At 34.3% G+C, this 18753-nt stretch overlaps 1 protein-coding gene across 2 annotated transcripts in view; it reads right to left on the reverse strand.

Annotated features, from left to right (window-relative positions):
• Oga (O-GlcNAcase) overlaps positions 1 to 18753 on the reverse strand; it is a 375302-nt gene that overhangs the window by 198108 nt on the left and 158441 nt on the right. For both annotated transcript variants that reach the window (XM_090392376.1, XM_090392375.1), the window contains exon 8: positions 10503 to 11450. In XM_090392376.1, coding sequence (XP_090248502.1) covers positions 10503 to 11450 — 948 coding nt within the window. The remainder of the gene's footprint in view (positions 1 to 10502; positions 11451 to 18753) is intronic.

Below are 18753 nucleotides of genomic sequence, written 5' to 3' on the forward strand. Positions count from 1 at the left end.
CTTCTTTCCCTTTCTCGTAGTTGACACTGGAGTTGAAACACAAAGAATATGCTTTCTTTTCTTTGACTATATGGCATTCCTCATTTCTTACATAGGAAGTACGGAATCGAAATCCTGCTCACTTTCGTTTCCGTGTTGTGATGACAGAGATATAACCCCTATCTCGCCACTCAGGAAAACACCGTGAAATCCACACGAAAGAGCTCGTGAAGAACTCTCCTGGAACAAAACCAAAACCCAAAAAGAGTCTCCCCCGGGGGTTCCAACCCTTTCGTACCTTCTCTCCTAACGGCACCTTCTCTAACCTCTTTTCTCCACCCCCCTTTTTGACTTGACTTTACTGACCAATTAGGGTGGCGTTTTTCTGCCAAACGTCATTTGATCGGTGAGCCCGTAAGGAAGTCTAAATCCGGGAATTGACCCTAAGCGATTTTCTGTTGTTTTTCTTGTGCTAGCCTCTAACTTAATCCCCTTTCAAAATTTCTCTATGAATTTACTTAATATTTTAATCTCTAGCCTCTCACATACCATCTTTTATGACTAATCCCGTTCTGTCTTATTTAGTTACATTTTCTCATTTATACCATATTACAACATTAATATATTCTTTCTTTTTTGTTTGTTAGTTTAACAAACACCTTTACATTTTATATATTTTATTGGATGCAAGAATATTTCTTTTTCTTTTAAATAATTCATCTATTATATTTTATGCAGGATTTTTAATTTATTTATTCTTCATGTTACACCATGATAGCTGAGAATTCTACATTCTTAAGATATCAGGTGTAACAGTTTGCTTACACTTGGATAAAGGATTAAACCAAGTATATAATTTCTTGGTATCTTTAATTTATAACTTTACTTAGTGCTGATGTCAGGAAAGTGACAGAAGCAGAAGAAATGGTTCAGTTGCTAAGCGACTAAAAACAAACAAGTGTATATCATCCAACTAAGTGACTTTAAAGTTACTGAGGTGACAGAGTCTGATGTGAGCATTGAGGTACTTAGTATAATGAAAAATATCAATCTGAATACAGCAGTGAACCTGGATGGTATATCAGATCTTGTGCTACGATAATATGCAAGTGAACTGACAGTGCTTATGACGAAGTTGTTTAATTTGAGTTTAAGTTCTGGCAAGTTCCAAGGGAGTAGAAAGAGGGTAAGATAGTTCTATTATTTAAAGGTGGCTCCAAGATAGAAGTAGCAAATTACAGACCAGTTATTATGTCATGGTTAAAGTCTTGAAAAAGTTTATTAAAGGTAAAATTCAGGTATTGGTGGATAGGAATATGATACTCTATAGGGGACATAACAGATTTGTAAAAGGCAAGTCCTGCTTTAGTAATTTATTCACATTTTATAATAAGGTAACGGTGGAATTGGATAAAGGAAATGCTATACCATGATAGTGCTGGACTTTGCAAAGGCATTTGACAGAATACTGCATAGGAAACTATTCCATAAGTTGGAGCAAAATGGATACGAGGCTGGTGGCATGGATAGGGGAGTGGCTGATAAACAGACACCAGAGAATAGTATATGGTGGAGGGGATCCAAGGCTAAATGACGGTGACTGTTGGAGTGCCCCAGGGATCTGCTCTAGGACCACTACTCTTTAATTTATACATTAATGATATAGCAAAAGATTTGAAAGGGGTATATTCAGTTGTTTGCCAAAGATGCAAAACTAGCAAGAGCAATAGTTGATAAAGGCGATGCAGATATCTTACAGGATGATTTAAATAAATTGGCAGTGTGGGTAAGGGACAATGGTTGTCAATTCAATGCTGTAAAAGGTAAGGTAATGGCACTTTGAAATGAAAAGTGATGGTACTGATTTACAGGAAATTGATAAGGCTAGGGATCTGGGGGTAATGGTGGACAGAGATTTGAAAATCACAGGATATATTGAAAGAGTTAGCAAAATAGCTCAGAGGATATTGCTTGGATGCTGAAGAACACACTAACAAGTAAAGATAGGGAGGTTATTATCCCTCTTTATAAGGCTATGATTCAGCCACATGTTGACTACTGTGGACAGATTTGGTCACTGCATTTCTTGGAGATCTGAAGGTGGGGAAGAGGATTCAGAGATAAGTGACCAAGCTGGTGACAAGTCTGTGGGGTGAGATGTTTCCTATGAGGATAGATTGAGTGTGTGTAGGTTAAAGAGTTTAGCTGACAGGCAGAGAAGAGGAGATATGATAGAAACTTATAAGTTACTAAAGGGATTCTATAAGACTAACGCAAAAGGAATTTTTCAATACTTGGGGAGTAAGGGAAAATAAGGAGTCGTCTAAGAATCTGGTTAGTAAGGGTGTGTGAACTAGGTTCTTTACTTGGAGAGTTGTGAATGAGTGGAATCTATTACCAGAGATGGTTGTGAGCATCCCAACAGTGAATAGGTTTAAAGAGATGTATGATATCAAGTGACATAGAAGGTGAATGGGAAAATTTGAAACAAATTCTCACAAAAGCAGAAACAGAAATCTTAGGAATAAAGCATAAATGGATTAGAAAAAGAGGACTATGAAAGAAATAGAAAATATAATAAAAGCAAAAAAGGACAGTTATCAGAAATGGCTAAATTCCAAAACAATAGAAGCAAGGAAAAAACATTGAGAGGGATGGAACAATTTCGTAACAGAACTAGAAAAGGATTTATTTAAGCCACAACCCAAAACCTATAAAGTAATAAAATACATCAATAAAGAAATAAAAGAAAAGATACAAATACAAATAGATTTAGAAAAATGGGTGACCTATTTCCCAAATCTCTGGACAGATGAGAACAAAGAACTAAAAGTTTATAAAACAAAGAATGACCTAATAGAAAATATCACAATGTTAGAACTGAAAAATACAATAAAGATGAAAAATAAGAAAACACCAGAAGAAGACAATGTAAATCTAGAACTATATAAAATTGCAGGTGAAAAATTTAATGAAAGACTTCTGAAAATTTTTAATTTGAATGTCTGGAAAAACCCCTAACTCATGGAAAAAAGCACTGGTTATCCCAATCTATAAAAAAGGAAATAAAGAAGATTGCAATAACTATAGGGGAATTAAGTCTGCTGAATACAGGATATAAAATATATGCAGGAATATTAAAAGAGAAGCTAAGCAGCTTTGTCGAGGACAAACTACTAGAAGAACAAATGGTTTCAGAAAAGGCCGATCCTGCATAGATCCAATTTTTACTCTAAAATTATTAATAGAAAAGAGGCAAGAATTTCAAAAAGAAACACGCGTGGCCTTTATTGATTATGAAAAAGCCTTTGACAAAATTAGTAGACAAAAACTGTTTAAAATATTAACCGATGTAAACATACCAAACCAACTTTTACAATCCATTCAAGAAATACATACAGGAAATAAAATAGCATTTAAATTAGAACATATCAAGAGACTACAACAAGGATGTACCCTCTCATTTCTGCTTTTCAATATATATATATATATATATATATATAAATAAAATTATAACTGTGGAAACAGTATAACCCATTTGGTACACAAATAATCCCACAAATGAAGATAGATACTATTATTTGCAGATAATCAAATAGTATTAGCTACATCAGAAGATGATTTACAAAGATCATTAAAATCATTCAATGATATCTCAAAGCAATATAATATGACAATATCTAAATAAAAAACAAAAATAATGGCATTCAAAGGAGAAAACTCAATCAGAAGTAAAATAGTGATAGATAATAAAATATTAGAACAAATAAATACTTTCAGATAGAAGAAAAAAACAGACACCAAAATATCAAACTTTGTCAAAGTAAATGGCATAATAAATAATATATTTAAGCCATCCCTAGTACAAAAAAAAACACTAGAATCAGACTATATAATGTCTTGTCAAAACCAACTCTACTATACAGAAGTGAAACATGGATCATAAAAAGGAAAGATGAAAAATGAATTCAAACAGCAGAAATGAAGTTTCTCAGAAAAACAGCTGGACATACCAAGTGGGACCATAAAACAAATGAAGAAATTTTACAATCCCTGCAAATAAAATCAATTAATTACTACATAAGACAGTATAAACAAAAATGGCTAGAACATTTAAATCGAATGGACAACAGCAGACTACCAAAATATTATACAGATACAAAATAAGTGGAAAAAGAAGAATCGGAAGACCAAGAAAGAGATGGCATGAGACTGGAACAGGCTACTTGGCCTAAAACCTAAATTATGAAGATGATGATAGATACTGTGTTAATGGATAGAGTGGGTTACCCACGATAAGTTTTTTGACACCATGGAGTACTCATATAAATAATAATACTAAGTAACAAAATCACTAAAAAATGTTTTAGTTTTCTTTACATATCCTTTCAATTTAAAATTTTTTTTTGCTAGCAAAGAAAACTGAAAAGGCTGGACGTATCTGACCTGTAGCCTAGCATGGTATGTTGAATTTGCCTATCCAATTAAGTAATCCTCTGATTTATGGGAATGAAGCCTGACAGCTGCTTTTGCCTCAGAATTTGAAATCACGGCATTATCTCAAGTCACTCTCTATTTGTTGTAATTTACTGCTATGAAGTAACACATGTACTCTCTGCTTAACCAAAACATCAGCATACCATGGCAGGCTACAGTACAGCCTTTTTAATTTTCTTTACCCCCAATTTTAACATTCGTAAACCTCATGTGTATTAAGATGCCTACAAACCTTGCCTTCAAAATATAAGTCAGACAATATATATATATATATATTATTTAATTTATTAAATTATTTTATTTATTTTTTTTTGAAAACAGTAGTTTCCTCTTTAAGTTTTCTATGCGAGTGTTAGCATTCAGGGATGTGTGAATAGAACTAATCTCAGGTGTTATCGAATGAGAGAGGAAAGGATAGCAAAACAGGGGAAGACCAAGATATAGGTGGACTGAAAAATTGAGAACTGTCTTAGAAGACCAAAATACAAAATGTCAATATCAGAGTCCTGTTAGATAAGAAATAAATTTGGGTGAAAATTGTCAATAAGAAGTTAGTAACAATATAATCTTTTCATCGTTGAGCTATATTTGGTCACTCAATTAGATAATTAAACTGAAATATATATATAAAAAAAAAAAGCTAATGCCGTTTTATTCCTGTATAGGGAGTAGGCGAGGCCGTTTTAGCACTATCTAACTTTTGGAGACTGAGTGGGCAGTTCAATCTCCATTCGTACCCAATCAGAGATAGCTGGCCCAAGGCTATCACTAATTAAGCAGCACGCAGTGAAGAGAATGGCTTAACAAGTGCCACCATCTCGTAGTCCCTAACCCTAACACAATATATTTAATGTCTGAAATAGCGTGGGTTCTATGGTCGATTTTCTTGAGTTTCCGGGACGAAAAACCAGAGTTTCCGGGAGAAAAAACCCGCTTGCCCGTGCCAGAGATTGACTAACTCAGGAACTGGTCGAAGAAAGGCTTAGAAAAATTTCCTCTAGTCACTGACTAGACTCGAAACCAAGTCTTCCTTCGTACAGCCAAGCGCCGTGGTACAAACGCCACATCCACCGAGCTACACAGACCTCTGAAATACATATTGATCTTTAATTGACCAGTGATTTATAAACATACAACATACAAACATTAATTTCGCTTAAAACTACAGAGCGTGCTCACACAACAGTGACTAATACAACATGTTCCATGCGTGTAATGTTGCATGCCTATTTTAATTTTTGATTATATTATGGTGTTACTCCATTTTCTCTGTACTAGTCACTTTGAGTTTTCTCTTACCATTATAAGCCCTGAAGAAGCCAAACAGCTCCGTCGGCGAAACTTGTTGCTGTTGTATGGTTATAAATCACTGATCAATTAAAGATCAATATATTTCAGTTTAATATAATCTTTTCACATATTACTATTCACATGTTGTATACCCCTTGAAGGTAGATTTATTAATATGAATTTCTCATTCTAAAAAAACAATGGCTTTGGAGCCTTGCTCAAAAGTTAAAGAACCAAAGTAATACCCACATTTACTTTTAATGGTAACTATTCAAAATATTATGAATTTGATGTCTACAGAACAATGTAAACATAGAATGACTATTCATTTAATGGACAACAGAAAGTAGGATAGCAAATTATTTTGTGATTCTTCAATTTCTGCATAAAAATCTCATTCTTATTCAATACTTGAAAGATGACTGAATTTTTGTGCTGTTTATTAATCTGTTTTCAAGGAAGATTATCTATACTAGCATTGCCAAACTTATTGTTCAATCCCAGAAGAAACAAAATTTCCATAAAAAACACATGTTCATCATGTGTTTTTTATGGAAATGATCAGGTGGTTTTTTGACAGCTGATACAACAGCATATTAATTGGATTCATAGTTTGCTAAAGTGAATTTCCTGCGTAATAACATTGGGCCTACAAGGCTTTTGTTGTGGCTTCTTCAGTTGTTAGTTATAATAGTGTTTACTACAAAAGATAACTGTACACTACATGGACAGCAAAGCGTACCTCAATGCCCTGGATAACATATTCCACAACGACACTTCAAAGAATTATAAGTCACAATAAAATCTTGTCACACATCACAAAACAAGTCTACTATCGCTTAGTTTGAGTGATGAAAACAACATGTCTCTAGGACTAGTCATCTCAGAACCTTCTCAAACAACACTTATGGAATGAAATAATTATCATCTATGGAGACCAGTATCACTCATGCAAATTCTACAGGGAGGTAAATTTCTCATTACACTAATTTGAAATATGAGAAAAGTTTACCACAGACTAAATACTCTCAATACATGTCTAAGACAGGCTTAGTAGATCCTATGTATAAAGTTTTTTTTTTTTTGCATTTATTCACAGTTCCAACATAGTGTACTATAATAATGCATATTACCTCAATATTAAAGATATTAATAATTTTTTTAGAAACAAAGAGAAACACTTATGCAGCTATAAAAACTTATTAGTTATTTGCAATATGTCTTGCACATGTATGTTGTAGGCATATATACACAGAGAGAGAGGGGGGGGGGGGTGTCATGAATATACCAGATGGTACATTCCTGATATTCAAATTAAATGTCAGCAAGTTGCTTTTTGGCATGATACAATGTCAAGCTTACCCTAATCAAAATTAAATGGGACTCTGCACCAGCATTAAAGACTATTTATTTTTGGATAGAGTTTAAACATGGTCGTAAGTCCATCGAAGATGAAGTGTGCTGCATTGTATTCGAATTAGAATATATGAGAGTTGTTTGAAAAGTCTGGTAAATTTCCAATATATTTGGAACACAATTCATTTATCAGTTTTAAAATTTTAGCCATGGGAGACATGTAGTTCTCATTTGGCAAACATTTAAAATGACCATGTTTGCATTTTTCATAAAAAATGGAGAAAAATGAGTTTTGTGCAGTGATAAAATACTTTTATTTGAAGAAGTGGATGGCCATGCAGATCAAAGTTGAGTTAGATGCAGTTTATGGGGACTCTGCACCAGCATTAAAGACTATTTATTTTTGGAAAACAAGTTTAAACGTGGTTGTAAGTCCATCGAAGATGAAGTGTGCTCCAGAAGCCCGACTAAGGTCACTACAAAGGAAATGATTGACAAAATCCATGCTATCGTTATGGAAGACCGCCGAGTGAAAGTGCACGAGATTGCTGAGATCGTAAGCATCTAAACTGAATGTGTATAATATCCTGCACGAAAAATTTCACATGAAAAAGCTGTGTGCACAATGGGTGCTGCAATTTTTGACTGTCAATCAAAAAAACACGCAAAAAGACATTTCAACGTAGTGTTTGGTGATGTTTAATCACAATTCGGGATTTTTTGCATCAGTTCATTACTGCAGACGAAACCTGGATCCACCACTATATACCTGAGTCCAAGCAGCAGTCAAAACAGTGGACAATGCCCAGTGAAAGAGCACCAAAAAACTAAGACCATTTTATCAGCTGTGAAGGTGATGGCCACTGTTTTTTGGGATTCCCAAGGAATTATCTTGATAGACTATTTGGAAAAGGGTAAGACAATAATAAGAGTCTATTATGCATCATTGTTGGACCGTTTAAAAGAAGAGCTGAAGGGAAAAAAAACGGCCAAGATTGGTGCACAAAATACTGCTCTTTCATCAAGACAATGCACCGTCCCACACATCAGCCATCGCAATGGCAAAATTGCACGAACTGAGGTTCAAATTAGTTCCAGATCCACCGTATTCTCCGGACTTGGCCCCCCCTGTGACTTCTTGTTCCCAACCTTAAAAATTTTGGCTCAGTGAGAAAACATTTTCTTCGAACGAGTATATCATCAAGGCTGTCAATGACTATTTTGCAAAATTTAACCAATCCTACTTTTTAGATGGGATAAAAAAATTGGAAAGTCACCGGACCAAATGTGTAGACCTCAATGGAGACTATGTTGGGAAATAAAGATGCTTTTTTCCATAAAAAATGTGTTTAACTTATTTTTTTTTTTTTTACCAAACTTTTCAAACAACCCTTGTATAAGGAGTAAAAGCTTATCTGTCTAAAAAGCAGGTATGTGCAACTATCATGTTTTAGCTATGTAAATTACAGTTTGGTGAATAAAAGAAAGAGGAGAGGTGATATGATAGATATTTAAGCTGAGAGAATTTTATTGGATTAATACAAAGGGATTATACAAAGAGAAGCCATCCCTAGAAGTTGTGTAAGGAAGTGTTGAAAAAGGGCATAAGTAGTTAATTTATTACATGAATTGTGGATAAATGGAACACATTAACAAAATGCATTGTGAATGCAGGGAGTGTTAAGGATTTTAATATTCAATATGATAAATACACTGGAGGTTGAGTGAACCTCCCTGAGATGAGTATGTTGACTCTACAGTTTGTATGATAATAATAAAAATAGTCAATTGAATGTTATACAACCATTTGTTTGTGTTGTGTAATAAGATATTTTGAAAAGGATATTTGAGATCAACCTCTGAATATTCTAGTGTTTTAGATGTTAAAACGAAAAAAAAATCCAAGGAAAAAAGCATTTTTTTGCTGATTAGTTATAATTTAATACACTTCAAATTAACCAAAACAAAGTCAACTGGGAAGCATGTTGCATTGAAATTAAAACATTTCAGTAAAAAAAATAAAAAATAAAAAATTTCAAAATAACATGAAAAGCATACACAGGGCAATGAGACTACATTAAAATGTGTGCCAAATTATCAGAAAATCAAATACTATTTAGAATTACTGAACAGTATTTAGAAATATTATTTACAGTAGGATCCACTGAAGGGAGAGGAATAAGTCGGGATCATTTCATTAATTTTTCCTCTAACAATCTGCTAGCAGTTTGTTAGAGGAAACACTGCAAATGCCAGAAAGTTATTTTCCAGTTCAATCAGAGGCAGAAGGTACTAATTACTTGAGTGGGTGGGTGGTCATTGGTCTTCTGCCCAATATATGTAGTTTTTGGGATCAAGAAATAGGGCAAATTCCAATTCATGTATTGTTTGTCATCAAAGATATATAATAAATTAATAAATTCCTTTCTTTCTGAGTGATGAACATAAAAACAATCTGATGTAAAACTTTCTCATTTCCCAATTTTTACCTTGCATACTAGTCTCAATGACCTGTCATGGCAAGAAACTTGGCTTCTTTGAATGCCACTTAATTTTGTGACAGGGCAGTTGATCCCATTTGTATAATGTATTATGGAAGCCAATTATGTGCGATCTTCTGGCTGGTTTCTCCTCCTTGAGAGATGAAAATCTCAAGTCCCTACCCCCACTCTTAGAGGAAAAAACCTACCACCCCACAAGGTCAGTCAAGTTGCCCCTAGCTGAAAATCCCCGATAAAGGTTTGTGTGCTAGATGGGATTTAAATCCAGGTCTTTCCCAACAAAGGCATCATTGAAAAAAATTGAGCTATGAAGGTTCTTAAGCATATATAACTTACTTCCTTTAATTGAAAATTGAATTTAGGGGATCACATTCCCTCTGAATTTCTCATCTCCTCCTCTCTGCATTTTATATATATTATATATATATTTTTTTTAATCCAATTTCTTCTTATGTCATGATAAGAACTTCTGTTTTTATACTTCTTTATGAAAAACTTAACTTTCTGAGGATGCTGCAAGCACTATTTATATTTTCAGTATGAATGTGTTATTTACTTTAGCTTTGTAGCTCTTTAAAGGAGAATACTGCACAGTTAAAAGATAGAGAATGATTATAGGAAGAACTTTATAAAAATTATAAGAAATAGTCTCAAAATGTGTGCAAAATAAAACTGATTTTCTATGAGCTACATTTGATTACTGCAGGTTTATATAAATATTCATATTTCCCAAGGAAGAGAAAGCAAAATAGAAAATAGGTTTTAATATTATGAGTATTAGTTTTTTTTTATTATTCCATTTGCAATTTAACTTAAACGTATGCAATGGAATAAAACTAAACAATGAAAAATGGTATAAACTGTTTCTGAAATACTTACCAATCCACTTGATATAAGAATTCAGAAGGGATATCACTCCTTTAATGTCCCACACATATGGATATAAATCATACAATAAAGACCTATTTGGACAAAATGTCAGACGAACTAATAACCTGCCAACAGCATGAGTCATCTGATCAAATTTTGCTGCTCTTTCATACCATTCTTGAACTTCTGGGTTATCTGGTTCATTAGTTTTTTTCCTTCTATGTTCAGATACAATATGTCCATGAGTCTTTAACCAATAAAATTCTTGTAAAAACTGAAGACCTTGTCTTCCGTGTTCAAAGGGTAAATAAAACAAGTCAACTAATAAAGCAATTTCTTCATAAGTCAATTGTTTTGATTCATTGTCTTCATTACTGAGGTTTACACTATCAACTGGTTCAGTCTGCATATCTTCAGCTCCATCTTGATCTTTAGGTTGATCAGAATGATTAGAATCATCTTTTCCATCATTTTCTGAAACACATGACTGTTCTAACTGAGATTCAGGTTTTGGTGAAGTGACTGGAGATGGATTACAGTCCATTGGCTCAAGAATAGTCTCCTCTTTTGGTTCAGGAGGTTGTACAGGGGAAACTAATGAATTCACAAGTTCACTTGAAAGAGGATGAAATGTGGAATCCTCCGCATCTAATGGACTAATTATATTAGGACTAGTCAAACCTGGTGGAGGTAATGAACTTGCTGCCATAGTAATAGCCATGCATGTATTCACGACTGGGTTTGGACATGCAGGAATAGGAGTAGGCACAAAAGGTGCTGGAACTGCTCTTCCATATGCATTTTTAGCCCTGTAAAACTCCACCAGCCAATCTGTTATTGCAGCCTTTAAAGCTTTCTTAGGATGATATGTATTTGGTCCTATGTGAGAAGGAATGTCCTCTACTGAGCCATTCTCACTTTCTGCTTCCAATTTGATATCAGCAGTTACAGAATCATCTGTTAAAAAAAAAAAAAAAAAAATCGAATAAGACAATCCCATTAATTACTAAATTAAATTATAAATTATTAAAATTATAATTACAACACCTTTGAATTCCATATATATTGAGAGTGATACCTGGCATTAGTCAAATTTCAGAAATCAAGCAATGTGATACATGAGTGATATAAAGGATGTGGACATAATGGATATAAAGAAACCACCATCCAGAAAATAACTGGTAATTATCATACCCTACCTTAAAGGGACTTTTTAACAAACAACAATTCTCCACAAATACAATCTGTAAACTACTTTCAAATCTGCATGAAAGTTATCTTCTTTCCTATTATGTACTAAAGATAAATTCCCTCCACTATCCTTATCTGGTGTCAATTAAGTATCCTGTTCATATCGACTGTGCTATTTCAGGGAGACAGGCTGTTTTGCTAAGATTACATAAGATTTCGAGAATCAGAGGTATCACGCCTTGTTTCTCATTTCATCAACACTAGACAGAGTACACTGGAATCAGACAAAGATGTTGCATTATACATACACCCTCTGTACAAAAAGAATCCGACCTTTTGATAGAAAATAAAACACAGGCCAATTATTATTCAAATAATTTATTTCAATCAATATACTCTCCCTCAGCTTCGATATAGCGTTTGGCACGGTCAGTTAATTCGTTAAATGACTTTTTTATATCGTATTTTGGGATACTGTTCAGGGTCGTGGCTACTGCCGCGTGAACATTTTCAATGGTGTCGTATCGCTTTCCTTTCATCTCTCATTGTTATTATGGTGCTATTCTTACTAGGAAATTACTAAAGCAAATTTTCCATTATAACAAACTATTCTGGCAGTGTCTTGTATGATTGCTATAATGAAAGCAGACTGTACTGATTTTTAACTGGGATTTATTTTGTATCCCTAAACTTAGATAAATCTGACGAATGAATACTTATTTTATTTTGCAATACAATAAGAAGACAATTTCATTTCAGTAAGAAAGTAATTATAACGACAGCTTTATGAAGTAGCCTTATGACAACACTAATAATACATTGTTTAGAAACACTTCAGTGCACTGTACCTAGGGATTGCAAATTTACCAACTTTTTCAATTAATGAAAAATTTCAATTTACCAACTTTTTTCAATTTTACCGAATTTATAAAAAATTCGGTAAAATTTTTTATAAATAGTTTACCAGCAACTTCTTATATTTTTTTAAATATAAGAAGTTGCTGAAAAACATACTGAAAGACGGTCAATAAATATTAATAAACAAAAATTTTACCAAACCATTTTTATATTTTTTTAAAAAAAAAAGTCATACTAAAAGACAGTCAATATATATTAATAAACAAAAATTTTACTGAACTTAAAATTAAATAAACAATAAAAAATTCTTCTAAAGAAAAAATGTAATACCATTATTAATACAAATGATAAACAAAATTTTTATTTCAAAATATAAATAGCAACTTGAAAGGTAAAGAAAACACGAATATAACTCAAAAATATGTGAACCTAATTTTTGGTCATATTTAGGGAATACAAATTAATCCAGCAGTGGAAAAAGTTATCAGATTATACTTGTTAGTCTGGTGGTCAATTATACAATGAATTCATTTTTAAATATTTTCCTTTTATTTTTTCTGATTGACAATATGTTAGTTCCTTTCCAACAACTTGTATAAGGTCTTCATCACTTTTTTTTGCTTCTGAGGTCAGTTTTTTTTTTTTTTTAATATATATATCACCAACTGAGGCCTTTTTTTCCATTGTTATAACTCAACCGATATCAAAGGAAATGAATCTGCAGCATCCTCAGACATGGAATCACTAACTTCAGTTGTTTTTTCTTTTTACACACACAAATGTATGTATAAAAGCATTTCCATAGTCCATGATTATCTTTTTTTAGTGTATATTGTATATATTATACACATTATATTTATTAAATATATATCAAAAATCTGCGCAGCATATACCTGATCAGGTATATGTCCCAGATGGATGCACAGCATATGTCATAGCACCCAGTGTCAATGATGGTTTAGTGGTGGGGGTGATGGATTCATTAAAAACCTGATTGAATAAGAACCTCTGCCAAAGTGTATCAAGACACTGGGCTGGAATTTATAGTACGGCCTCTGAAGAGTACCTTGTTTCACAGTAGGGAGTGGACTTTCCTCTGCACACAAGGCGAGAACCACATAACAGTAGTTCAAGGTGAATGTGCCTGACCATATATCACCATCTGATTGGCTGTTTGGAAGTCCTGATCTGAATCTGTTGGACTTCAAATTGTGATTGGAGTTTCAGAGAGTAGCAATAAATGACAACCCAACAATGACAGCCTGAAGATGAATTTGGAGTAAGTGATGGCAGTATTTCCACTGGACGTTGTGCATGCTGCCATCGTATGTGGCCTCAAAGACTTCAGGCATGCATGAAGGCAAAAGGGGAGGGGGGCATTTCAAACTGAGTGCTGCTATACATGCATGTCATATATATGGTTTTTATGTGCTGATAGCTGTAAACGATTTACTGATAGATTAAAGATTTATGTGCTGTTCGAGTTGTAACGGTATTTATGGCTAGACTAGGTATTGGTATCACATATCTTTTGCTTCTTCTGTTACCAAATGCTGTATCTACAATATCAGCACTTGGTTAGAACTTTGTTAGGGGCCATGAAACATTTGTAGATGAAGAATTCATGCTCAAGTGGATTTTGGTTTGGCACCAGAGCTCCTCATCCACCACAGAGCCAACATGGATCTTCCACATCTCAATAACAACAACCATATATTAACAATATATTTTGTGCAAATTCCCTTAAATTAATTTGTTTTGCATGGTTTACTTTAATGAAATGGCTGGAATATCTTGTATAGGTGGATGATGTCCTAGCAATATATCTAATCATCATCATCATCGTTCTTATGAAATTCCTCATATGTACCCTCAAGAGATGTACAAGATACTTGGCATTGAATGAAAATGCCAAGATCCTTATTAATATCCTATTTGCCTCTGATATCATCTGTTCATTCCCCTAATTTTATTCAGAACTTTCATATCTGTGTGTTAAGTCTTTCATCAAACAACTGATTTCTAACCCAACTCACATCAAGTTACAACTGGCTTGAAGACTATCCTGATTGGCTGAGTGGTTAGCATCCCCCCCCCCTCCAACCAACAGATGGCAGGTCCAAATCTAGCTGTGAGAATGAATGCTTGTGATTGTCTTTAGGTGGGAGATTTTTTATTGCTGGGTATGAGACCACCACCACACTTATTGGAAATGTGACTTGAAAAAGTCGCATGTTTGGTCTCTAGAGCACGGTTTCCAGATTATGTAAAAATCATTTTCATTAATTTTCATTCATTTTAAAGGCCCATCTTTCCTAACTGGGTTGTGGGGGCAGCAGCTGCAAGAGGGACTTCCAATGGTCATCGTCCTCTGCCATCAAGCTCAAGTGTTCTGGCGGGACTCCCAAACATGCCCACCCAAGGTTTTGGACATAATCTATCCAGCGAGTCCTTGGCCTTCCACGTGGCCTCCCACCTTCTGGCTTGGCCAAGAGGGCCTGCTGGGGAAGCCTCTCTTGTGGCATCCTGACCAGGTGCCCGTACCAACGTAACTGTGATCCCTCAATACTCGATCGTTGCTTCTCTGTGTTGAGAGATCACAGTTATGTTGGTACCCTCGAAGGAACCTCATTTCAGCCACTTGGATTCGTGTCTGCATTCTTTAGGTCATTACCCAACTCTCATGAACATGGGTAAGGATGGGGACATAGACTGTATTGGAGACAGCCAGCTTTTCCGCTTCAATACTACCGAATGGCTAAGCTCCCGCAATATTGCGCTTGCTGAGCCATTCCAAGTATTTAGCTTTACGTCCCACTTTCCATCACTCGTGAATATGGACCCAAGGTATTTAAACTTCTCCACCTGCCTCAGTGGGACTCCACTCACATGTAGAGTGCACTAGGATAGTTGTCTTGACACCACAAATGTTTCAGTTTTGGCCACACTGATCTTCATTCCAGCTTCTGCACAAACAGCTACAAACCTATCCAGGGTCTGCTGGAGGTCATCTGTGAAAGAGCTAAGCAGAACTAGGTCATCTGCAAAAAGCAGACGTCCAATGCTACATCTTCCAATTCTCACTGCCTATATTTAATTTAATTTGTTATCTTCCCTAAAAACGATATCAAAATAAATATTTTATTTGTTCTACAGATTCACCAATGAGAATGCAGCTAATATTTTCCCATGTTATGAAGGTTATTGAACAAGAAATAAAGGAAAACATGCTGTAAAAGGAATTGAGATGATAAACGTGGCATAACTGAAGATATAATGGCACCAACATGTATGAAGATATTCTTTATGTCTGGAGTAAACACTTTATTATTTCTTGGATATCTCTGGTTCATCGGTTTTCTCACATGGAGTCAAAGACTTATCAGGGAGACCCATTCAACCATTGTTTTATATGATACTTGTGTTTCTCCTTGAACTTGTTCACTGATGAAGCACTTGTAACCAACTCTGGTAAAATACTCTAACAAAAAATTTAGTTCTAACGCACTTGCTAACCACAGACTTATACAATTTTCCCTTATCTTCCTTCCTGCCATGTACTGAACTTTGGTTGTCAATCCTATAAACAGTCTTTAATAACTTATGGTTCTATCATGCACTTTCTTATTTGGCTATTAGCTTTTTGAAGTTCATAGACCTTCAATCTATTCTCATAAGATGCATTCCACCGATGTGCCAAAATCTTGGCTGCTTGCCTCTGGTTCCTTTCCACCTCTTCGTAGAATCCAGGAAACAGATCAGAATGCAATTGTTCAGGTGTGGCCTCATTACAGCCTTATAAAAGGGAATAATGGCATCTTTATCTCTGCATGTCTGTGGGTGTTTTTCAACAGCCAAATAACCTGATGTGCTGTTTTGGCCAACTTTGCAATATGTCCATTAAACTTCAACTCCCTGTCCAACATAACTCCCAAATCCCTAGCCTCAACAATTTCCTGCAGCTCAGTTCTATCAATATAATACATAGCTCATCGCACAGTGCATGACCTTACACATGGACAAGTTAAATTAGTAGTCCACTTACCATTGTCCACACTGGCAGTTCATTTAAGTAATCCTGCAGGATCTTTACATGTTCATAGACTATCGCTCTTCCCGGCTTTGCTTCATCAGTAAATAACTGAATATTTCCCCTTAAGGTATTTCTTATATCACTGATGCACAAATTAAATAGCACAGGAACAACTGAGACCTGTGGTGCACTACAAGTCAATTGCCTTTTCCCAGACTAAACTTCAATCATACACCACTCTTTGATACCTATCCATCAACCACTTCTCTTATCAACATACCCAGATTCATATCCATCCCCATTTGCTCCAATTTATGCAACAGAGTTCTGTGTAGAATCCTGTCAAATGCAATTTTTTTTTTTTTTGAGGGGGGGGGGGGTTTCACGTGAGACAATTTTATTTGTCGAGGATTCTTTTATTTATGTTAAATTAGTCATTTTCATTACTTAATAATTAGTTTTTAACAACTATACTTACAACTAAAATAAACAAAATATAAATATAACAAAACCATTACATTTCCTTATCATACTATAATTCAAATTCTTAAAAATAAAACAATAAAATGCATCGTAAGGTGATTGCTTTATTGGTTATTGCTTATGGCTGCATCTCAGCAGCAGGCACCACACAGTCAGTACACATTTGTGAAAACATTATTTTTTCTCCCTTTCTAATTTTGCATATAACTAAGGCCATCGAGAGGGTTTTAGGATTATGGTAATAATATTTCTGCAGTTCCCTATTATATTAGGATTAATCCGTTTTTCTCAACCCTTTTGATGAGTGTATAAAAATTAGCAAGCATGATTCTGTTTTTACCCTAAAAAATGCTAAAATGTCTGATTCATTATTAGTTTATTTTTATTTTTATTTTTTAATCTTTTACACATTTATATGATTTGGGTCGTTATTGAAACCATTGAAAACATTTATTGCATTCTTTATCTATGGTTAGTCTAGAGCAGGGGTCAGGCAACTTTTGGCAAGCATGCCAAACGGGGCAAGCCAAGGACTTTTTTCTGGCACACAACCCAGGGCTCACGTTAAAAATTAATTAAATAACTACATTTCAAACATCTTCGCTAACTTGTATATTTTAACTTAATATAATACAATTTTATTAAGTACAGCTACTAAATAAAAATGCAATACAGAAGCAAACCCAACCAACTGTTTTAGTAATAATAAGTAATAAGAAACAAAGATCCTATTTACAAGCCATCTATCTCCGAGATATACCGATGTACAAGTTTCGTCCAGTTCAGTTGTTGCATCATTCGCCAGGCAGTCAGACATGGCTTGACTCCTTTACCATCATTTGATATATCTTTTCGTGTTTCGTAAAGAACGTATTCATTTTCTAAACTGTGTGTATATATATATATATGTGGATTTGGATTTTATTAAATTGCAAGTCATTAAAATATGGATTGGAAGTATTTGTTATTAATTAATATGTTTAACTTATTAGATATAAAAGCAAATTTCCTTTATATTGCCATAAACATACCGTATTTATTCGAATATAACTTGCACTTTTTCCCCAAAAAATTAAAGCTAAAAATCATGGTGTGAGATATATGTGGGGATTTTTGGAAATTTAAGTTGTCAATTTTTTTCGTAAAACCCTCGCATATATCTCGCACCACGATTGCTATTGCTATTTCCTGCCTAGAGAACAGTTTCCTCGTGTTCCTATCCAAATAGCACCATCTTCTTTCCCATTATTTCAAGCAAAAATTACCAGTAATTCACAAGACTTGAGATACTTAATAAAAATCCTTCAAGAATGACTAATGAACACACTATGGTACTAGGCCAGTAAAGACAGAGCAGCTATGAAGACGCGCATATGATTGGTGCAGTATTAACAAAAGATCACACGAGTCAAACATAAAAGCAAGCCGACAACTTTTGAATTGAAATGCTAATTTCCTTCAACAAAATTCAATATCTGAAACTGCCATGAAAACATTTACTATATATATTTCTTAGTTTTCACATGTTTACAAATTTCAACACTTTCTGTTTATTTTTATTGCTGCCTTGGTTTGAAGTGAGGGGACAGACTCCCGCACATCTAGTTTTTAGTTAGATACTGTTTGCTGGTGCAACATATGGTTTTGCTTGAGTCTAAATAGCATAGTTTCTGTGGGAAGGGAACATGTGATTCA

The sequence above is a fragment of the Typopeltis vanoorti genome, chromosome 5 (genome assembly GCF_054136105.1).
Source record: "Typopeltis vanoorti isolate ZY-2024b chromosome 5, IOZ_Tvanoo_1.0, whole genome shotgun sequence".
NCBI classification, from domain to species: Eukaryota; Metazoa; Arthropoda; class Arachnida; order Uropygi; family Thelyphonidae; genus Typopeltis; species Typopeltis vanoorti.